Source organism: Thermobia domestica, chromosome 8 (assembly GCF_964235325.1).
Source record: "Thermobia domestica chromosome 8, izTheDome1.hap1.1, whole genome shotgun sequence".
Taxonomy (NCBI): Eukaryota; Metazoa; Arthropoda; class Insecta; order Zygentoma; family Lepismatidae; genus Thermobia; species Thermobia domestica.
The window spans coordinates 152,419,057-152,444,331 of NC_137461.1; the positions used below are offsets into that span (position 1 = coordinate 152,419,057).

General features: G+C 33.6%; 1 protein-coding gene across 1 annotated transcript in view; it reads left to right on the forward strand.

Moving 5' to 3' along the window:
* The window catches only part of LOC145693295 (alpha-tocopherol transfer protein-like), a 171,898-nt gene that overhangs the window by 48,427 nt on the left and 98,196 nt on the right, over positions 1 to 25,275 (forward strand). The window contains exons 2-3 of the mRNA XM_081769151.1: positions 933 to 1,105; positions 10,737 to 10,828. Coding sequence (XP_081625277.1) covers positions 967 to 1,105; positions 10,737 to 10,828 — 231 coding nt within the window. The 5' untranslated portion in view covers positions 933 to 966. The remainder of the gene's footprint in view (positions 1 to 932; positions 1,106 to 10,736; positions 10,829 to 25,275) is intronic.

A 25,275-nucleotide genomic window follows, 5' to 3' on the forward strand; every position in this document is an offset into this window, starting at 1 on the left:
GAGGCCACGTAAATTTGGTAAAGAGAATGTTTAAAACTCTATGCACAAATTTGTTATTTCAAAACTGTTTACGACATAACAATAAGGAAAGAAGGAATTCTCTAAACCTAACATAAAAATACCCAAAATAGCCGTTTCTATCTTTAATTTTGTAAACTGAACTCTCCGAATCTCAGGATAAAATATTTCCTGAGCAGAAAAGGATATATATAGTCACAAGTACTGATGTTGTAAACAAACTTTATTAATTCTAGAATCATCTGCAAGGAAACAAAAGTAGTACTTGAACATGAAAGTCATGAAACATTGTTTTTTTTTAAAAGCCGGCATTTTATCGGGAAAACCTTGATCCTGAAAAGGCCAGTTTTTTAATCTCTAATTGTAACATCGTCATTATTTCAATTTTTTTTGTAATTGCTTATTTCTTATCACAACATATATGTGTTTAAACATTCATCTTCTCTACATTATTATTATTATTATTATTATTATTATTATTATTATTATTATTATTATTATTATTATTATTATTATTATTATTATTATTCGACTATTTAAAATGTGGTCTATGTAGTCTGTGTTAACAACATTGATTTCCAGACTATCTGCTTTAGAAGCAAACGAAAAGTTTTTAGTATCTTCTTGCACTGAACTTCCACCACCTCTTATTAAGATTACATCGCCCAGATATAAAAGAATGTATTACTGTTCATCTAATAATTTTCCTTTGTTCCTATTCTTAATTTTCCTAACGCCATATTCTGGAACGAAGTTTAAAAATTAACAGATATAAATCATACTTTTGCTAAAATCCTGCTACAATTCCCGAAAGAAACAGGTGAAATTTAAAGTGAGATAATCTGTATGCAATGCTGCTATGATAAATTTGCAAATCTTATCCTAATTCCTACAAGTTGTCTTTGTGTTTTTAGTGATCACCCAGAAGAGGAAACAATCGTTTTGAAAATGGCTACAGATTATTTCTCTCAAGATAGATTTAAATATGATACTTCAGAGGATCTCATGCTGTACGCCAAACAAGAACTAAATGAGAATCCAGAAATAGTAAAACAGCAACTACATGAACTGAGAAGCGAAGTCTTAGGTAAGAAATGTTTCCATACATATAACTGAAATTTTGATTAGAACTGTATTATGAAGGACGTGCTAGAGGGTATAGTGGAAGGAAAGAGAGGGACGGGTGAAGGAAACCGTAGTTGAAGAAATGTATTAAAACAGAAAATTGCTACGTCAAGACGAATAAACTAGCTGATGACAACCTTTCATCGAAGTTTCTCAGTTGCAGCAAGTGACCTGCCAATAATAATCATGATGATGATATGTTTAGCAATGTTCTCCAAAAAAGAGAGAAAAAATTAAAATAACAATGATTATAATCAAGCCTCTTAATATTTGATAATAATTTGAGTGAAAACTGAAAACAACTAAAGTGTCTATTATACCAGTGCTATTCAACCGGAGGTACGCGAAGATATGTCTGGGGATCGTAATCCTAATGATCATAGTTGAAAGAAATTTAGAAATTTCCCACGTTAATATTTTTTGATGTGCAGTTTACCCCCTGTAAATAGTCTTTTGATTGGCACATTGATTGTTCTTTTATTGAAGTCTCTATTTGTCCCCCTTTTTCAATCAACGGGATATGTTTACTAAGTTTTAAAAGTGTATTAATTTAGATTTAACTGCTTCAAGGGTACATAATTGGATGGAAAACTGTGTCTAGGGTTACGGAAGAATAAAAAGGTTTAATAGCACTGTATTAGACATAGGGCTACGGGAGTGATAACTCCCCTCCACTTGGGAACTTCTGCCACTATATTAGAAATGTTCCTTAGAGTCCTTAGAATAAATAAAAAATACTTGTTGGTCAACATATAAGTGCAACACCTGGGTCCTGGGGCCTTGAACCCCTTTACAGACATTGAAGGGATCTCTTTAAATGACCGTAGAACAGACCGTTAATGCAACACTATAACAAGTTATACCTCGATCGATTTGTAAGAGTGAACGCTTTCATTTTACGTAGTGCTCGAGATTTTTCTGCGTACAAAGGAAAACTATTTGCGGGATATTAATGAAAATTTCCCTTAAAAAGTCCCTTCTCATGATTCTTTTAGTTATTACGTGGTTACACTGCAAGCTAGGTGAATAATAAAATGTATTTATATGTTCTGTTTTATGTTCAACTTAAACTGAAAATTTGGTCTTGATCCTTCAAGTAGCAGCAGAAGAAATATATATTTTATACTCTTCACAGGGTTCATAATAATTGATTTTCATTGAAGTACGAGTTTGTCTTTGTGTCAATGTACAGTTGCTACGTTGCAACACTTCAAACTACATGGATAATAAAATGTATTTATGTGTCCCATTTTATGTTCTACTTAAATTGAAAATTTCGTCTTGATCCATGAAATAGCAACAGAGGAAATACGTATTTTATAGTCTTACATAGTTCATAATAATTGATCTTCATGGAAGTACGGATATGACTTTGTGTCAATGTTCCGTTTTGTTTTTCTATAGAAAACAAGTGATACAAATTATTCTAGTTGATTTTCTCATTCGTTATATTATGATAGATTCCTAGTACCGAGAAATCCCCCAGGAAGATTTTATGGGTAGTTGGTTCGTCGTATAACAGAAAAAAATTCAAAGCAATAATTTTACTGTTTTGTGGTTAGATTATGTACTTTCGAAACTACTTGTTCTGCTATTCTGCAATGAATACAACTTCCAAACATGTCTGCTGATATGTGAAGTTATCAAACAACTCTCGAAGTTATTGGGTAGGGTATGTATTCTTATTACATGTGCACACAGAAAAAAGCACTTAATGTAGTATGTAATATGTAGTTTTTTAATCAACGTAATATTAAACAATTCTTTATATTCATTTTGTCATTGTTTGTGAGTGAGTTGATAATAGTAGCACATTCGCCATAAATTCCACGTGTTCTCAGTTATTCTGGAGAAGAATGGCAAACAAAAGGAATCCAGTCAGACAGACGACAGGCATCTGTAAAAGGTAATTGCAAAAGGTAAGGGATTGCTGTTGTGAAAAATCGAAAATTCTGTTTAATGTAATACGCATAAAACAAAAGTGACACGAGGATGAGAAATTGCATCGAAGAAAGCTTCCATAAAATTTTCAGGTCAAAGAACTACGGCAAAAGATTGACACTGCAAAACTGCACCGTTTAACATCAATTTGCATCAAAATTCCTACAGAATAGGACACAAACAAACACGGTCTATCGTTGGGACCTACCAGGGTTACTAATTCAGTCTGTTGAATCATGTGTGGCGGAAAATCGTACACTCTTACTGGATAATTCACCATATTTGGAGCGCACGACTATACGGCAGTATGTAGTAGACATCCTGTTTAACGAGGCGCAGTGCGTATTTCTCCAGAAATAGAACTAAAATGGGGATCACGAAAAAAAGGGAAAGGATGTTTCATGGGGAACTCTAGTGACATGTGTCATAAGAACGTGCTGTCAAAGGAACACCTATTCAATAAAAAGATGAATTATTGATGTTACAGATTCAAGAAGTGGATCTCATACCAGCCGAAATGAGATACCACAACTTGTACCAGATCGTCGAGCTGAAATTGTTTATGGAAACATATCTAAAGATAAATTCATTGAAGGCGCACTCTGTGCAGGTATGTCAGTAAGTGTTTTGGTTATTGAAACAGATTTACAGTTACTGCGAATTTGATAACTTTCATCATACTAAGGCTGGAAAATACCAAACCTTCTTGGTTTGTCATGAGTACTTTATGCTGCTCGGATGAGCGTTTAAAATCTACAGATACCTAGAGAGCATACTTCGTTTTCATATCAAATCTAGGTCCGTAAAATTATTTGGATCTCAAACTTGTAAAACGTAAGAGTTTCCCTCCAAACTATTTTCAAGTCTATTCTGGATATCCTTCCAGACTATCTTTACCAGCATGAAGTATGTTCCATTGCTGCTTACGTGAGCTTTTATACTTATATATATAGTTTTGTTCAGCTCAATAAGATGTATCGGTTATTATGCGTCTCGTCTTTGAAGAAATGTGTTTTTGTTAGCCATAATAATATTGTAGATTGTTTAGTTTCTAATCCGTTATCATATGCATAAAAGAATAAAGTATTAGAATTGGCTTTAAAGACTAATAGTAATTGTGTTTCAACCAATAACTTAATCAGACATTAGAGTTATCAAAGAAGAGTATGTTAATAAATAGAGTTACTTAAGAACTTATTATAAAAAAAATATAAATTGTAACGAATGTAGAACGAGGTAATGTTCTTATTATTCTATCAGATTTACTAAAAACATAAGAAGTTTGGATTGTTTAAGTATTATAACTATTATTTAAAAAAATATCTTAGGTTAGATATTGAAACTTGTAACATGTTTTAGAAGACAATATGTTTATAGGAGCTTAATATTTGTTTGCGTACTTGGCAATCAAATCTTGGAATCGCGCAATTGATTAAATTATTATTATTATTATTATTATTATTATTATTATTATTATTATTATTATTATTATTATTGCAAGTTGCATATGTTTACAAAAGACCCAACAAGAGTTATATGGCTATTACCCAGCATATAGCCTATACAGACACAAAAAAGAAAAAAAATATGTACACCAGTATCTTCTGAAAAAATGGCCAATTAGATTTGTTATTTGTTTAAGAAGATCTTACTCTCTGCTTCAAATAGAATTTAATTAAAATTGGTCGACTTTGACAAACGAATGTGTAAATTGTATATATGATTTTTACTTGAAGTTCTCCATTATTGGAAAATTCCTTCTATCCATAAAACACTCAGTGGCGGCCGGTGGATTGTGGTTTCGGGTGTTGCAGTACGAACGATAAGAGACAGAAGATATAAAGTTGACTCATGGACTAATCAGCATAACTTTAGACGCAAATGCTATGTGATATGTTAAATTAAATAAAATTCTGTTTTTAAAAAATAAAACATACAGAACATTTTATCCGATTAATCACCTTATTTAATTAGTAAGTTTATTATCCCCTCTTTGATTAGAGCAAATCAGTCTAATACATGCTAGTTGAACTCTGGTATTCTTATTGTCAGATCTTTTTCGATGGAAAGCATAACCTATGGTGATAACCTTTCTTGGGACATTCAATTCCTTGAAAGTGTCAATTCTTTCTCATGTGAAAAAAAAAACTTTTCGTCATTTCCTGACGCCATAAGTACAGTTAATATTAATTTCAGAACCTTTGTAGATTCACTAAATATTTTTTCTAGACTATTGCGAACGATTCATTCTAGCAAACTCAGTCCCTGACAGTGATCCGAATTTCTCTTCAGCGTTGACTGAAGATAGTTCGTAGCAGAGATTAGTCTTATAAAAAAAATGTACATTGAACACACTTTACTCACAGTTTATCCAGGAAAATTTAAAATAAATTGAGAAAATGTATCTGGTGCAAACAACACTACTGCCATAAGATATCCTGTAAATTTAAACTGGATTTTTTTTTTTTTTTGAACACTCTCCTGAATTGCCCTTTGCTTGTTTTGTCTAAGCCTTAATTGCAAATTTTTCCTCAGTTGAAAGCTGGTCAATGTTTTTTTTTAAGTTATTTACAGAAGTCATGGTATACAATTCATTCAGAATTTGTAGGTTATTTACAGAATTAAAGCACACACAATAAAATTAAACCTAATAATTAAAAACCAAACCAGCTGATACAAAAGAGATACTGGTATATGAATTCCGAATGTCACATATTCATACATCAACACACACACATGTGCATAAAAGAAAAAACTACATTCCAAATCATCCGTCTTGGTTGTTACGCAATGCACGATGAACACAATATACTTCCACATGAGGCGAAACAACGCTTACTAATGTGATATGTTCTGGAAAGGAAACCTCGAAACCCTCCAGATGAAGGATCAGCATGTAACAGAAGCCAAAAATCAAAGAACATAAAAACAAACAGCACTGCCAGTTCTACACCCAGAAATGTTAACTGGGAGGGGTCCAAAGTATTTGAGGGAGGTCTAATACGTCTACATAATATGGAACCTGTCTTTTACTGCATCCGAAAAGACGATAAGTAATTCTTAATTACTGTCACCTATATATTTTTTTTTAGAAAAAATGATAGAACGATTGTTTTTATAAGAAAAGAAAAGAGTACATGATGAGGCGTAAAATAAAATATTTAGTCTACATCAATCAGTTCTCTGTTAAACAAATATAGTTCGTTAAGAAAGTCTACAAATGTTAGTCGAGTTTCGAAATTTTGGGGAGGTCCGAATCCGGTGGACCCTCCTCGTGGCTACGTCCCTGAGCATTGCTAACTAGTCCCAAATTCAATGTGGCGTTCCCCATCATACAGTTTTATGTGGAAATAATCAAGAGTATAAATTATACCTATTTTATAAAATAATTATGTTTATACTAAAATACTATCCACAGAGGGGGGGGGGCGATCCTACATATTGACTTATTAATATTTGATTCACAAATTACTGTAGAAGAAGTCCTCATTATCAATATAAGCTAAGAATAAACTTGTAAATGCGGGTCTACTTTCATTTGTTTTCTCCTCTACTAGATATTTTCTTTCTTATTTTGCAATTCTGCAATCACTTTTTTTAATTGTCATTATATTGATTTGCTTCAGTATGGTCCCATAATTTAAAAATATGAATGCATAAAAACAAATTCCATTTGTTAATTGCTAGTGAAAGAAAATTTAGAAATCTTATTTAGCGCGAAAAACCTTTTCGTTCACTGGAAACTGTGCTGTGTTGCAGAAGCACTGCAACGACCAGTCCCTTTAACTTCTGAGATAGGGGAAAGGAGACTTAACATTTGCTCCGATTGCCGCGCTGAAGGAATCTGGTCGTTGTATGCTCGCTGCAACAAATATAAAATTAGAGACTCTGTGACATATTATTTTTCACTTTTTAAAACGGATTAACGGAACGGATAGTTCAGAAGTAAAAAATATGTTATTTAAAGTGTATATATGCGAGTATTAAAAAGTATTTTTGTGTTCTTCACTACTATTGATAATAATATTTTTTTCTTCAAATATTTTGGTCGTTGCACAACGCTGCAACACTAATATTAGCTGCCACTGGAAACACTTATGTATGTTTTGAGTAGTAAATCAAAAGCCGTTTTGTTTTCATGGTATACACCTTATGGTTGCGGCACAATGACGAGGGACTTTTTTCTATAGCTAGGAACGAATTTTCGTTCATGAATGTACCACATAAACAACACTCTTACAATGAATACAACAGTGTATTATTACGATTCTGGCCAATTACAATCATTAGACAATTATTTGACATGCTTCAAACCATTAATCAAGAACAATTGATATTTGTTTCAACTAAACATTACAGAGCTTACAGATATCTATGAATTCACTTCATACATTAACTTTGAATTTCATTTAAGAATGAGTAATTGCATGCGTAAATTGAACTTGTGCCCAGTTGATGCGATTAGTTTAATTTTGGAGAACACAGCTCTTACGTGCCAATTTGCTCATCACCCCAAAATAATCTCTCAATATCAGTTCTGTGCGAAGTTCAGTTATTCAGATATAATCTATAAAACAACTACCTTCAACATATCAAATATATCAAGTTTGTCCCTCAAGATTGTCATGAATTGGTTCACGTTTATAGCTCTTATATGTAATAATAAATAATTATAATTACAATCAACACATATGACAAGTGATGACACCAGATTGCATAAGGAACAAACTGTAAATTTCTAAATTAATCAGACGCAAAGAAATTAAACCGAAAGGAGAAACATCATTTCGGCCCTTTTGCTCTATTTCAACTTCTGTTCATAAACCAAAAACAAAATAATAAACAATGAAACTTAATAATATTATCATATTTTTATCCACTGAACAGAATACACCGGGCGCGTAAGACAAATGTGTACACATCTTGAACTGTCATAGAAAACATCATCTCCACCCAATGCATTGTTGACTCCCTACTTTCTTGACCGGTGAGTACCAGGGTCGTTATGGGTGTGGAGAACTGGTAGGCTCTGTGGGTCACAAATACGTTGGTCTCGATATCACACAATTAGGTGTGTTAGAACAGGAGTCGAAAGACCGATCGACTATCCCGACATGTTTTGGTAACTTCTAGGGTCACTGTGCGCCAGTAGAGAGGCTTCCGGTGGAGATCTTTGGGTCTATTCTCATGTCGTGACTCTGCTGCGTAATTCTATGCCGCACACTATCCACGAAACCACAGAGATGTAGCAAGATCTTCAAAAGAAGTGATGAGATTCGGCTTAGAAGCACGGATCACTTGCGGGTCACGTATCTCCGGTAACTGATGGGTCCCTCGGGCAATGTGGTATGGGAAGAATGGGTAGAAACGCTAGTGTCTGAATATGCAAACCCCAATTTCGCATTTGAAGCTGTTCCAGTGCTAGGACCCAAAACGGTCACATACTGCTGATCGCTCGCGGCTTTTTCGACTTGTAACTTTGAAGAGCGGAAGCAGATTTTTAAGTGGTACTGAATGGAAGAATGTTGCTACACTTCAGAGATAGAGATCGTAGATATCTGAGTATGTGACTGATCCACCTTCAAGGATAACAATTACACGTGTACGAGTCAAAATTTAAGTTCATGGAAGTGAGGTGTCTAGAAAGGCCGGTCGGGGCTACCGCAAAAGGCAACAAGTGCTGAATCCTCAATTACAATGTTGAAAGTACTTCAGCGTTCACCACAAAAATATTCAAGGTAAGACTCATGTGGAAGCGTGCAAGTGATAGTAATGTGCTACCGCATACTAAAGATAGGTAAGTTGCGTGTGTATATTTCAAGATTGGTGAAACAACTAAGTGACGACAACCGCAGGGCACACTTTTGTGGTGGGATTTTGAGATGGTTACAGGTGAACCGGGACGTATTGTAACATAATTTAGTCGGGTAAAGCGTAATTCAAACTTAATGGAATTGGCAATAGGTATAATTGTGTATGCTGGGCTGAAGATAATCTCCACATTACTGTTGAAAAACTGCAAATTTGCCTGGTGTAAATGTGTGGTGTGATTTGTCTCCTGGGAGATTCATTGCGCGTTTTCTTTTCGACACTATTGTAAATGAAGAAAGTACTTAACAATGCTTGCTGATTTCATTTTCTCTGAGATTCGTGCAATGCACGGTAATGAGAGGTTTTAATACGAAGACGGCTTCCCGCTGCACCATTATAGGGAGTGCGAGCATACTTTGATCAAAATGTACCAGGCCAGTGGATAATACCTATGGCACGAATCGAGTTTTTTATACGCTCTCCAGATCTTACGTGGCTACATTTTTGTTATGGGAAATAAGGTGCACTGTCGTAAACCAGTTGACCTGGACACACTTTGGAATGAGATTGAAGCGGTGTGCAGATATATCCCATTTGACATGTTGATACAAAGTACGGAAGCAGTCATGATTCGTACTTAGATATGTATAAATCCTGAAGACAAATTTGAACATTTAATTTAACCACCATTTGGAAATTCATTTTTACCGGAAAGTACAGTTACTTTTCTAATTGAACTGTAGCCCTACTTTTCGCAGATATTTAAGCTTGTAGAATGGAAAATAAATTTTCTATGACACTTCAAATTATGTATTCATTTTTCTCACGCATTCGCTATATAGATTCTGGAATTATATAATGTCCGTAAAATGTCAGTTCAAATACTGTTCATTTATTAAGCAGACTCAATACAATACTTGGTTGCAAAGTGATAATTGTTGGAGAGCGTCCTACGTATTTTAGAACATGGAAGCTAAGAATTAAATAATTGTCATTAAATAATTTAACTGAAGATATTAACTTCTGAACATATCACATTAACATTGTTTTTACTCGTATCAGTTTTTGTAGAAACATTCATATCTCAGAGAAGCAAAGCAACTGGAAACCTAAATCAAATTTAATTTATAAGGATGCTTTCTAAACGCAGGCAGTACCTTTTCTTAAAATTGCTTTCGTAATTTTCGGTCCCCAATTTGGGTAAAATTCTTACTTTCAAGCCAAATATTTCAAGAATATTTGCTCTGAGGATTCATTTCTTTGTAAATATTCAAACATGCTTAAAAATGCATTTAAAAACAAAACAGCATGAATACTAAACTGTTTTCTTGTTTTCAATCTGGTCGTTAATACCTTGCTGTTTTTTTTTTAATTACAGCGTGAAGAAAGACCATGCAAATAGAATGAAATATTTACCATTACGTGATTATCTGGAAATGTTTATAATTTCAGAGGTTATTTGATATTGTGTAGCTTCCTTAATTTGCAACACTGATTAATACGTGTTTTCGTTTGATATGTAATTTGAAATTTGTAACAACATGATGTGTGCTGTTTGAGAAATATAATTTTGTGCTGGGTTGACATGACTATCAATTTCATAGTATTGAAGAGTACGTCAAGCAATTTGCCCGATCGATATTTACATGGTGCAAAATTTTGGCATTTTTGTCTATTAGTTTATAGTTCCAAGAGCGTGTATATATATATATATATATATATATATATATATATATATAGATAGATAGATAGATAGATAGATAGATAGATAGATATAGATATAAGGAAAGTTTTTGAATTCTGAATATCTAACAGAAAGTACTATTTTCCATTCATTCTAGCAATTGAAAATCTCCGAGCGCGGACAGATGACTGTTTCCTGCTTGCTTTTCTCCGAGTTAGGAAATACAATTTGCAAAGCGCTTTGACAACGGTAAACTAAGAAATTTATTTTCTTTTTAAGACACTGCTTTAAGAGCGAGATGTCTTTCTTTTTTAAAAAAAAAAATAATGTAAATGAAGTTCAAAATAATTAAACAAATAACTTTACTTTTAGATTGGATTGTTAAACCTTTATTGGGCAGTGTTGATCTCAAGCAACATCGCATTCTATTGCGATATCCACATGCATTATAACTTCAGTGATAATTTAATTGGCATTATTGCTGAAATATAATATTCATATAAATGATTTGCGTGTTGCTTCTTTAGATACTTCTAATCGTCGTCAACGAGGGACAGTCAAATTTAGTGTTGTATAAGCTTTATCTCTTACGTTCCGCGAAAGTTCTTTTTTTTAAAAAAAAAATTACTTATTTTTGTGGTTTCTTGCGCTGTAGGAAAATATTACAACGAAACTGTTGGTAATTACTGAGAGTATTCTTATGATATTTGACCATAATAGGGCAATGCTGCTCAGTAGCTACACATAAGACCTACTTTATGGCAATGTTGCTTTGAAATAAACACTCTGTATTTTGTAACCAAAGTACAAAATATATTTTAAAAGTTACGAAATTATGATCAAGAAGACATGGTTCAATCACACAAGCAATATAAATATTTTAATGGTAATGCTATCATTGCTTGCCAATTAAAGGATTCATTGAACAAATTATTAGTCAAGAACTGTAAGTGAATACGCGTCGATTAGTCTTAACACTTCATGTAAACAGGAAAATTCATATGTCTGCTTTATTAACAATACTATTAATTTCTTTTATTATTATTATTAAAGAAAAAAGTTAATTGACACACAATTTGCTGAATGTATATTCGACTTCCAAATCAGCAATTTACTCACTTGTTATTTCATCCTACACGTCTTAATATTACAACATTAGTGTGTATTCAAAGAATTACAATCATAATAATAAATATTTGTTTAAAGAAAGATTGAAATCGAATTATATTTTACAATATTAAAAAAAGACTTAGAAAAGAAAATAAATAAAGAAATAATAAAAGGAAAATTGGAAGAATTTGTATTTTATACCTTTTATTATTCAAACGAGAATAATATACCACTAGGATTTCTACCAGGAGATAATTTTTCATAGTAACGTAGTTATTCCTATTAATTATTCTGATTCATGTGTATACACGACTCCAAAAGTGCATTACCACCTGCAATTCTCCTTTTCCAGCAATAGTAGGCAACTCAAAAATTTCGGCCTTTGTGATGGTTCAGAATTCGAAAGGCGTTGGACCAAACCTCAATTCTGCTACAAATATATCAGTGTGGCAAACTGCAAAAACGAGAATAGGGTAAATTGTTAAGAATGACAGTTTTATTATTGTGAGGGAAATGGATAGTACAAACAGTTACAAAATGATCTTACTTAAGCAGTCGAAACAAGGTGAATGGTAAGAAATAGATATCAGAAGAAAGCAGATTCTTTCAATTTTCAAAAAACTTGAAAATATGAAAGTAGATTACATAATGTAAAAGTTTAACATAAATGCCTAGCAGTACAGGAAACGGAGAGATAAACATAGACTAAGGGACACCATTAGCGTAGTACATTTGCAGGCCTCCCATGCAAGACAAACAGACGAGAACCTACTAGTAAACCCAAGTGTTATTATTATTATTATTATTATTATTATTATTATTATTATTATTATTATTATTATTATTATTATTATTATTATTATTATTATTATTATTATTATTACTGAAAACTCGTTTCCTTTCCCAATCTCTGATTCTGCCTAGGAGCATGTACGCATATAGCGCTCATGCGTGCAGTTTTTGTCAATGAGTGGTCTCAAATGCCAAATGGGATGCAAATCTCCGAGAGAGAGGAAAAAAAAATTCTTATGATAAATTCTAGGACAAAATTCGGAGCACTTCTTTTTGACAGGTGCTGTTTTCCTTTTCTTTTCGGGAAGAGAAAAATTTTGGTGCCTAAGAAATTACAGTATATATTATTGCAAATTTGCAAGTGGATTTATTTACATTGCTATTTGTAGTAATAAATAAATTGTCATTGGAAGACATTATTGTAAAAATTAAGTTTTGTTTCGTCATCCATCGCAAGTCTTAGGAGCCCCTATGGCTGCCCCCTCCCAAGATCGATATAGAAAATTTAGGATATGGATATATTGATGTTGATGTATTTGCGATATCGAATGTTGATATGTGTCAATACCGATATCGACGATATCAATATATCAGCTTATCGCACAGGTCTAGATCCGAGAAATATATCTGGAATCAGTAATCGAAATCTAAATATCGCACACCGACGAGAAGAACGACACAATTCAAAAATTGTCAATTTTGAGTTATGTATAAATTCAGATTCGTGAGACTGCCCTCTATACGGCAATATAAGAATCATAGCTGTAGCTTTATTAGTTGCCGCGTGAGAACGTTAGTGTTACTATTCCATAATCCCAAAATATTTTTATTCCCGTCGTGTATACTGTCATTTCTTAGTTGAGTACAAGTGTTTGTGCAGTGAACATGCTACAAGGCTGTCACATTTTGAATTGTTCCGTCATTGCTGCTCCGATTTTGATCATTGAAAGATTGGTGAATCAAATAATGACAGATTTTGAGTTGTGACATTATTGTCGACTGATTTCAGACTAATGTTTTATTGGTGACATTTTAATTTTGAGTTGTGTCGTTATCGGTGCTTCCAAATAGTGCTTTCGATTTTGTTGTGACTCTATCAACCCTAATGTGTCGTTACTCCTGATTGGATTTTAATCTGTCATTTTATTTATGACATTAATTTTTGGAGATATGTCAGTTTCGTTGAATGAAAATAATTCAGTGAGTGACTTACTATAGTGTAGCTTGTTTTGCTATTGACGTAGAAACATTAAAATGAGTTTGAGCTTTTCTTTATCTAGAGGAGCTACAGTTTTAAATTTAATCTCGGACCAGGCTGGAATTTTCAAGAACAATCCTATGACGTCAAATACAAAATGTAAAATGTCTCAGGGTAGGAATACTATGGAAGGAAAACATGAAGACGACATTTGGAAACCAGTTCCATCAAACGTTGAATTCAGTTCGTTGCTAGGATCGGATGAGTCTGATCTCTTGCCTTCTTCGCTCTAAGCTAGATGAGTTTTATGAATCTTTAAGAAAGCAAGTGCCTGTTACAAAAGGAGATAAATCAAAAGAAAACAATGAAGAGCAAGGAATTAATGGAGTGCCTGAAGGAAAAAAAGAAGAAATGAGAAAGGATACCAAAGTTGTTAATGAAAATAAAATAACTCATGATTTTTTAACCGAGGAAGACATACCTGTGTCACCTTCATTATCGTCAGATTTTGATGACAGTGACAAAGGTCCAGAGATTTTCATCCAAACACTGGAAAAAAGAAGAGGCGATTGTTTCCTAATTTACTGCATCCAGGAAGCTCAGGTACTAAAGTCTTGAAAGAATCTGGAGATGTTTCAGGACAAGTCAAAGTGTCAAAAGGAGATAATGATATAAATAAAGGCAAGAAAAGACCTGCAAAACCAAATGAATGGAAAAAGAAGAAGTCAAAATTAAATAGAAACTCTGGTCAAGAATACATTTCTACAAGTGGAAAAGTAGTGGCACCAAAGAAAATACACCCATCTTGTGAACACTCTTGCAAACACAAGTGCTACGAAAAAGTTAACCCTTGTCCGCATGGTTCAGTGAATTTACGCTAATGCATATGCAGGGCCTCGGAGGCCCTGTATGGTATTTAAAGGGTTCTATTTGGAATTTGATGCAAATTACTACTTGCAGCCCTATGATAGTTTAATTTATCACACAATAGACCAACAATGGGCATATTCGTAAGTATACAAGTTTTAAAACAACGTTTACAATTATTTTATATTTATTACAATTAGTAGAAAGTACAAAAAAACACTGTAACAAAATATTTTCTTCAAATATACTTTTGTCAGTTTACTCATACACTTCATAATTTTCTAGTTTATTTTAAAATTCTAAACACACCTGTGTGAAATGGTACTATAATCGTCAAAGGAGCAACATTTATATAATTTCTGACATTCTTGTATGCAAATGGCATCATTGTTTAGCAGTTTTGAGGAAAAATGCATTTACAAAATGCATGAATTGCAAATCATTTTATGTGTTCTTTGCAAATGCTTTTCCGACACTAGCAGCATACCAACGCTCTCTTTCTATGAATACTGTATGGACAAAATTCATATCATCTTATTTTTTCTCCTGCTTATTCCTTTCCAGTTCCGTATATCTTCAAAACAGTAATTGTTGCTAGTGGCAAGTTGGGTATTTGTGATCTTAGAATCACCTGGTTTCTCATTAAATTTTCTGCCAGTTCCTGCAAGAATAATGGACGATTGTCTTTTTTGTTTTCATAGAAATTTGGAATCTGCATCCTGAAAACAATGTGACTATTTATCTGCCACATCCATCATATTTGACCAGAGAGCAAAGGGTCACCTTCTAGCTTGTCTTTTGCATGTATAGTCTCTAACGTCTTAACCCATAACATCATCTCCACATTTAGTTTTGTTGTAATAGTTTATAATCACTGGCTTTCTTTTGGTGCTATTTCCATCAACTGCCTTATAATGATGCATGTTGGTTATCAAAATCAATGTCTTCTTTTTCTTTGGCACTTAGCTGACCATAATGACATTTTGCTTGAATGCAAACATTGATGAACCCACTCCTCAAGGAGATGAGGCTCTCATTTCAACTGGAATATCGCGTTTGTTTCGCCTTAGTGTTCCCATAACCGTATGTCATTGTTGTAGCATATACTCTGCCAGATCAACACTATCAAAGACATTATCCATAGTATTTTAATATTTCGTGAAGTTCCAGAAACGTTTTGCAGAGGTGTTCTATCACATTGTTCCCAGATTTCTCTTCAACTGATTTATTTTGGCTTTCTTTCTGTGTATACAAAACCATCAACGGCATATGATGATTGAGCGCAGCATAGTCAAAATATTTTTATTACGTACCTTCAAGATTTTCGAGGCGTGTCAATATACGTGTCAATGAACCCACCCCTGCCTCGAAGTGGCACTAGCTGTTGATCTACAGTAAGTTCTTAACACTTAACAATCACTTTTGTACAGTTTCACATAAATATTTCCTACACAAAAAGAATAGGTGCCAGTATATCATTTTCAAGATAGATTTGCCTTGTACATTTATTGTCAATGGTAAGGCTTTCTTTATGTCTTCAAACCTGTTGACAGACATAATGCCTTTGAACATTGATTTGAGTTCATAGAGATGAACAGTTCAGTGATTGGCACATCTCAGCTTTTTCTCTACTCGTACTAATAGCAAAATGCCAAGAAAAGCATTTATTTAGTCCAGACTATCATTTTCCCACTCTTTTCGTTTCAATGTTGCAACCCTTCTTCCCTCAAGTTTTCTATAGTATAAAATTCCATTCAATATTTCCTTTGAAATGAAACAGTCAAACGCATATTTTGGACGTATTCTTTTCCCTCCCTTTGAAACACCTGGGAAAAACTTCATTATATTATGTGCTGGAGTCCGTGATGGAGGTGTTTTCTTTTTCCAAATTGTGTCGTTTGGACTAAAATGTGTATCGGAATCACTAATAGCTTCACTCCCACTGGTGCTTTGAGAGCGTGATGATGTATCGAAATGTTCATCACTTACACTTACACTTACATTTCCTTGATGAACTGTATTATTGGATTCTTCATCCTCAGATTCCTCACTATTACTGTTCGACAGTACATTATCATCAAGACACTCATTTACAAAACGGACAAAATCATCCTCACACACTCTCTTCGTAGTTCATCTTCCACTAGCCGTATCTGTCAATTTGTGCTGAAACTAACACAAATTGCACACCAATGTAAATGGGCATTGCAAATTGCATCTAGTCACAATATAAAAGCAAAAGTGGAAGATATATATATAAATTAGAACTTTATTGTATCTAGTCTGTTGCTGTAATTGTTCGAACAAAGGAAACAAGGTTGCAAAAAGCTCTAATAAATGGCTGATAGATTATATAAACAATCTTATATACAAACGATTGATAAAAGCTTGCATACGTATTGCAGCGCTATCTACTGGGCATAAAATAAGCAATTATAAATAGAACTAATTGCAAATAAGTACGATAATAATAAAAAGAAGTAATAAAACTAAATAACACATTCGTTAGGACCAATTTTATTTACAAGATTATGTCAAATAATTCGCATACCATTATTATTTCATTAGGGCCTCCCAGGCCCTGCATATGCATTTAAGGGGTTACTAAATTAAATCAAATATTACTGTTTTCCAGATAATGCAAAAAATATTTTAAAGCTACCCATGAATGCATAAAAGAATGTTAAAAGAATACACAATGAGCAAGGCTTATTGATTGAATAGATTTGCAATAACTTTGAAAATAAAACCCCACAGGGCCTGAGAGGCCCTGCATATGCATACAAGGGTTAATGAAATGAAACGTGCTGAAATATTTAATCAGTATTGGGCATTAGGTGATATTACCAGGCAAAGACATTTTATATCTAGATGTATGGAACAACTTAATCCCCAATGTAGGTACCCGAAAATGAATGCTTCAAAACATAGATGATTAAATAATGCATTTTATTTTGAAGTTGATGGGAATCGTGTCAGAGTATGCAAAAAGTTCTTTAAAGCCACAATGGATATTACTGATCGAACAATAAGAACCGTAATAGAAAAACTGAATGATGGTTTTTTGCATGACGAGCTACGGGGCAAGCATAAAAATCATCCCAGCGTTGATGTTGAGATTAAAGACAGCGTCAGAAAACATATCAATTCAATACCAAGAATTGAAAGTCATTACCTGCGGTCACAGACTCCTAAAGAGTACATAGAAGGAGGAAAATCATTAGATGACTTGCATAGAAACTATGAAGAGAAGTCCAAAGAGAAGTAAAACCCAGTGCTAACTTGACTATGTATTCAAGGATATTTAATTCCGAATTCAACATTAGTGTCTTTGTTCCCCAGAAGGACCAATGTTCAGATTGCGTTGCATATGAATATTCGGAAGGTAAAGGAAAAGAAGAAATGCATGAAGAGTATAAAGCACATTTGGAAGAGAAAGATATTGTAAGAAAAGAAAAGGAAAAGGATAAAGAGAAAGTAAGCAACAACTTTATAGTGCCTTGTTATGATTTACAAGGATTTCTCCAGGTACCTAGGGGGAATGCTTCTTTCTTTTATTATAAATCCAAACTTTCTACTTACAAAATTAACCCCCTCATGCGCCAATGTAATTATTTTCTACTTACAACTTCACAATTTGTGAATTGAAAACAGGTGAAACAAGTTGTTTTGTGTGGCACGAGAGTGAAGCCAATAGAGTTGCAAACAAGATAGCAACGTGCATATTTCAATATTTACAGAAGAAATCAAGTTGTCTCTATGATGAAGAAACCGAGTTCATGCTGTATTCTGATAATTGTTGTGGACAAAATAAAAACAAGTACATAATTGCAATTTATCTGTATGCAGTAAATACAATACCTCAGATAAGAAGAATTACACACAAGTTTCTGATCAAAGGAAATACACAAAATGAGGGGGGACTCAGTGCACTCAGTAATTGAGAAACAAGTAAAACGGGTCTTTGAAACCAGGACCTATTTACGTACCGTCCCAATATGTGACACTAATAAGAATAGCAAAAAATAAGAAACTAATTTTCAAGGTCAACGAAATTTCCCATGAAGACATTCTTGATTTCAAAGAGCTAAGTAGTCATATAGGGAAAAATTATACAATCAATACCAATAAGGAAATTTGGGGACCTGAAGGTGATAAAAGTAGAAAAAGGAAATCTTAATTCTTTCTGGTACAAAATGTCTTACAAAAGTGAGGAGTTCAAGGACGTAAACGTAAATCATGGGAAAAGAAGACCACGAGTTTTAGCAGAAGAACTGACATTAAAGAAAGACTACAGCAAAGCAATGAATGTATGAAAACAATTATTATTATGAAAAACCTATCTTAAGAAAATATTTGTTTATTGCCAGTAAAAATGCAGTCAGTGAAGATTTTGATTAAAATAAACTACAAACAATTTATTTTTAAATTGTATATTAAAAAAGATTAATAATATTATAAAGTATTCTTTTGTTTCAGCTTTATTATTATTTGACTTGTGTCAGTCTTTATGCCATATTTTAATTCATTTCATTTGTTATGCCAAAATATTATTTGGCACAACAAATGAAATGAATAAAAATATGGCATAAATACTGACACAACTCAATAATAATTCTAGAAACAAAAGAATACTTTATAATTATAAAAACATTACATTATAAACTTCAACAGAAAGAGAAACGACTAAAGTGTAAAACCACGTAACCTGTATGCTCTAACATTTATTTATAATTCCTAAATTAATATTTTAAAATTACCGAAAGTTTCAATTGTGATTTTCTCAAAACTAACTTTTTTCAGTTGTGTCATTCTTCTCGCCGGTGTGCGACATGTTCTTGCATTCCGTATTCAACGTTGAGGGGTAAGGGGATGAACTCGAACAAACAATCTTAAAAATGTTAAAATAAAAGTAGTTATACTTGCCCCTTAATAGAAAACTATTACTGTAATTTATCTTTAACCTCTGTTTCTGATTGTTGTCAGAAATCAGCGACAGCAATAATACTTTACATAGTATACCAATATAGTCTATATCTTTTTCGCAACTAAGCAAACCGAAAGATGAAATTCTTCGGGCAATAAAGTGTAATGTCCTATAAAGTAATTATAATTCATTGTCCATTAATACAACTAGAAATGAGAAATTTAATTCCTTTTTTGTCTCACACTAAAAGACGTCTACATTTTCCTGATATTGTCACTTTTTAATATATAAGTAGCGTATTTCGCGCTAATTCTGGCTACCAGGGTTTGGAGCTAATAGGTATCGGAAAGTGTAAAGTTTGTTGATTCTCAGATCTCGACAGTTTGTTAAAAGAGATTTCACAATTCATGTTGTTATATCTTCATTATAAATACACTTCTGATTGACTATATCCATGGTGAATTACGGAACTTATACATTTGAATAAAAAAAAAAGCAACATCTAGCACCTTGCAGCTAACGAATCTAATATATACTTTCTTATCTCATAACCGTGTCTGGTACTGAGACCTCCTCTCTCTCCCGCTTTCCTCTTTCCCATATTAAAATCAGCAACAATATAAGCACAATAATAATTTCAAAATATACAGCATTAGTGTCAATAAAGTGAAAGAATAAAAAAGAGACGAAATGAGATTCATAAGTTGAAATAGAGAGAGACTAAAGCATATCTAAATGAAAAATTGAAACCAATAGAAACCTGTCAGAGTTACGGAAATGAGACGGAGAGAAAGAGAAAATTAGGTAGAAGAAGAAAATGAAAAGGGAGCACAGATAAAAATGTTGGATTTAAAGGTAGTAAGAAAATAACCTAACACTATACAGTTCCGTCTCCAGAAATCCAACAGTAATATAGAAATAACGTTTTTTTTTTTTATTTTTGTCAGAACTATTCAAATAAATAGATAGAGGATGCTCGAAAAATTCATTAAGTCACTTTCAAAATAAATGTCAAAGTTGGTGATCAAATTACGTACTCAACTTCCATTGAAACTGAGAAGTTCCGTGACACATCTATTATCATGACAAAAGTTTAACATACACCCTGTCTTTCCGCGTAGTTCGGTTCCAAATTCGATAGTGTTTATTAAACTTACAGATCTGAAATACATTATAATAAACCTACTAAGTAGTGTAGATCATAAATTTCATTTCAGACTATTAATGCAAACTGAACAAAAAAAAAAAAAAAAAAAAAAGGAAAAGGAAAGAAAATATAGAAAGAAGACAGAAAGAAAAATTGAATGAGTTCTATTTTACTACTAAATTTATATCAGAAAGAGCCTACATAGGCGGCTGCAGATATGAAAAAAACCTACCTAACCCTCAAAAAATTCCTACAAAAAGTTTCTCAAAAGTTTTTTGTAGTATCAAATGTGCTGAATAACATATTAAAAGTTTACCAAAATTTGACCACAGGAAAGGCCCAATTTTCAAGATGGCGTCCAAAATGGTTGTTAACTCTTTTACAATTTTAGGCTTTCATTCAAGTAGCTACTGAATCATCACTATTTATCCTAGGATTATGGTTCGTACATCATTCTCTTCAGAATAAAACAAGCTTTCAAGTGGTGCCATCCAAATGTGTGCATGGCCGACGTGGAAAGGGAAATTGAGAATAATTTGAGAAATTTCCCTCTTAAAAATCCCTTTTCTAAAGCTTTGCGCCCTCTGAAGCGGCTCCAGGTAAGAATACATGGCCCAAACCTTCCTAGAGAAGTACTATGAGATATAGACAATGTACGTGCCAAATTACATTGTGAAATCTTTAGTAGTTACGACAGAATAAAATATTTACCAATATCCTACTCTGTGAATATATCTAACCAAATATATAAGTAGACAATAAATAGGACAGAACATAAAAGTTTGTAACACAGTACTATTAATCTGGGTATTATCATTCGTGACTTATTGTTTTTAGAATGAAGCAAGCTTTCCTATTGGTATCATTCCCATGCGTCCATGATGCACGTGGAAAGCGAAATTGTGGATAATTCGGAAAAATTCCCCCTAAAATTCCCTTTTTCTAAAGTTTTACGCCCTTTGAAGCGCCCCTGGATAAGATTACACTGCTACAGCAACACAAAAGATATTAAAAGTAAACAACAAAAAAGACAAACCACCAAAGAGAAGTGCTAGGATCTCTTAAGGTCCTTCTAACAGCCAAATAAATTGTCTCTTCTGCGGTATTACAGTCACACCAGGAAGTGCTGGTATTAGTTATGTGAAAACAGAAGTAATTGTGAACAGTATTATTGAGTGTTGTAATAGTCGTTCAGATGAACGGGTGAGTATCGTGAAAGGAAGAATAGAATATTATGGACATTACCTGCACGCCGCTGGCTGTGTTTACCATCACTCTTCTAGCAATAATTTTCGTTCTGAGCTTTGCATACTGCTACAGTTCCATAAATACTAAGAGGCGAAACGCAGTAGATCTGGCCGACCCAAAAACAAAGATTAAGAGCAAGCATTCTTCAAAGTTCGATTTTATCTAGAAAATAATGACGATGAACCCTTTCTTTCATACCTGATTTCCTGTAAAGATTATTAAATGGTATTTTGTAGGTAAAATATAAAGTATGATGACCGGGAAACCAGTACAGAGGGCTTTACGTGGACATCTATTGTTAGACAGATGTCTCAACTTTCTAATTGTCTCAGATCTAGAAAAAACAGCGCACCATTTGTCACTAGTGAATGAAGCAGAAACGCTATATTCATCAATGATATTGAAACAGATTACAATCGAAAGTGACATAAAGTCGGATACGCTGATCGAAATAAAGAAAATTATGGACACAAGAAAGACAGAATTTGGCCACAGGTCAGAAACAGGTTTACTTTGGGCAAACTATCAGAAAATGTTGCAGGTTGCCCGATCACTCGTCAAACCAGATCGCACAGGATCCTGGATGATGCACCTGCAAGCGGTGTTAGACTGTCTGCCAATATTTGCTGCTGCTGGACACTATAACTACCTAAAATCTGCATATATCTATGTGCAAGAAATGCGTCAACTGCAGAGCCGCATCCTGATGTATATACCGCATTTGCCAAGGGATTCCATGTGGTTCGCCGCAGTAACCAGTTCTGGGCAGGCCTTAGTCCAGATCTAGTAATCAAGCAGACATTAATGGGATCCTTAAAGAGCAGTGGCAGGTTGATCTACGGAAGTGGCATGACTGAAGAAATGCGTGCTTTGTGGACAATGTCCACAACTATCTCATCTCAATATCACGATGCGATGCAGGAATTCAATGGTCTTACATACACAACCAGTCATCAGCATCGAGAAACAACATTGTCAAGGTTGAAAAGAGATCACTGAGACTTGGAGAAGATTAAAGAAAAACTTGTAACCTTTATGCCATTCTCACCAGACTCTTTGAGAAATATTGTTACGGGTGTAATTGCCAAAGAGGATGTCAATGTGCATAATTCACAGATGATCAGGGAAAATATTGTACAAAATATAATTGGAAAACCAATTTTAATGTATCATTTAAAACAAAAGACCAAGCAAAAACCCTTGCAAGCGAGTCCAGCATTAAAATTGACAAAGAACCATTGATCCTGCTCTTCTCTATCAACGATTTTTGGTTGTCAAAAACTTGAGAACTTTCTTTAGAACGTGTATTGAGCTATGAGCTCAGTCCATTTGCAGTAGCCATGTTTGACGCCAAATAAATTTCGTAAAAGTGACAAAGCTCAACTGGCTCATACGATTGAGGTGTATATTACTAAACAAGCTATTATGGATTCGGTTTCAGCAACTGAACATTATGTGTTAGATGGTAGTTCACTTTTTCATCTGCTGCCTTGGATAAAGAGCAAGAGTTATGGTGGCATTGCACGTTCATACGTAGAATTTACCATAAAACATAATGGTAAAGCAAATGTTATTTTTTACTTTTACGAAGCTGGTCCTTCCATCAAGGATAATACACATCATCGAGGAGGCCAAATCACCTATTTCACTATCAGCTTCAATGAAGCAACAGAGTTTCTAGGGGGAAAAAATTATTTTCCTGCTACAACTAGCAACAAACTGGAACTTTTCACATGGTGGCAGAAGAACTGCAGAAAAGTGGCTGCAGTGTTATCAATGCATCAGGAGATGCAGACGTAGACATCGTCAAAGCATCTGTCAAGTCATCAGGGCAACATTCAACAACATTGATTGGGGAGGATACAGATTTACTCATCCTCCTTCTTTATTGTGCTCAGTTTGATAATAAAGGCCTATATTTTCGTTCGGACAAGTCTACACTTCATAAGATATTATGACATCAATGAAATGAAACGTGTTCTGGGTGGTAATGTATATTCGCAACTGTTGTTCATTATGCTTAAACAGGATGTGATTCAACTTCGCACATATTTAGTGTAGGCAAGAAGTCAGTATTCCAAAGATTCATAAGCAGTGAAAAAAAATCAGAACTGTGGAAATGTGTTCCTGCTGCCACATCAAACAAAATCTGTTGTAGCATCGTTAGGGGTAAAGGTAATGGCTATATTGTTTATACGCAGAAGTACTGACCTCTTTGCGCTACCAACTCTTCAGTAAAAGAAAAACTGTTTCTTCCATGTCACTCATCACTCCAGAGTGCCTTCCTCCTACTAAGTCCTCTTACAAAATACCACAGCTTTAAAGTTTATTACCAAATCAAGGTTTGGATCAGAAATGACAGTGATATGAATGAAGTTGGTTGGAGGAGGAAATTATGGCACAGTCAGTATATACCTGTTATGACAGATACATCTGTTGCACCAGAAAGTCTTCTTCATATGCTTCACTGTAATTGTTCAACTGCCTGCCTAACAAAACGGTGCAGTTGCAAGAGGTATGGACTACCATGCACATCTGTTTGCAGACCTTCCCAAACAGAAAACTGTGAAAATAATTTCAATGAATCTGTTTGGGATAAAGAATGTAACAAGGACTATTCGTAAATACGTTAATGTTTAATAAAACGTATATTAATTTTGTGTAAACTAAGGACAAAGAAACTATTCTTTACCATTTAAATGTAACAAATGTATTTTAAGACTATAAAAAATACACTTCAAAAACATTAGAATGAAAACTTAGGAAACAAAATATTTTGAATGAAATAGTATGGGAAGAAAATTTTTTTACAATGATTGTTTGTAAATATGTTAAAGAAAAATTCTGTTAATTTTTACTAAAATAAGAATAAAGAAAGTATTGTTTAGAATTTCGGTGTAGCAGATGTGTGTTAAGTCCATAAAATTATGAGTAGACACTAGAATAACTTTTGTACGATGAAAACTGTAGGATGTGCTATTTATTGCCTACTTACAGGTTCGGTTAGGTATATTAACAGAGTAGGATATTGGTAAATGCTTTGTTTTCTCGTAACTATTGAAGACTTCAGAATTTAATTTCTCACACATATAGTCTATTCATCATAGTAATTTTCTACAAACATTAAGGTAGTGTACTTTTATCTGGGGCCGCTACAGAAGACGCAAAACTTCTGAAAAGGGAATTTTTAGGGGATCTTTTTTCGAACTATCCACAATTTCCCTTTTCACGTGTATCATGGACGCATGGAGATGATACCATAGGAAAGCTTGCTTCATTCTAAAAATAATGAGTTACGAATGATAATACCCGGATTAATAGTACTGTGTTACAAACTTTTATGTTTTGTCCTATTTATTGTCTACTTATATATTTGGTTAGATACATTCAAAAAGTAGGATATTATA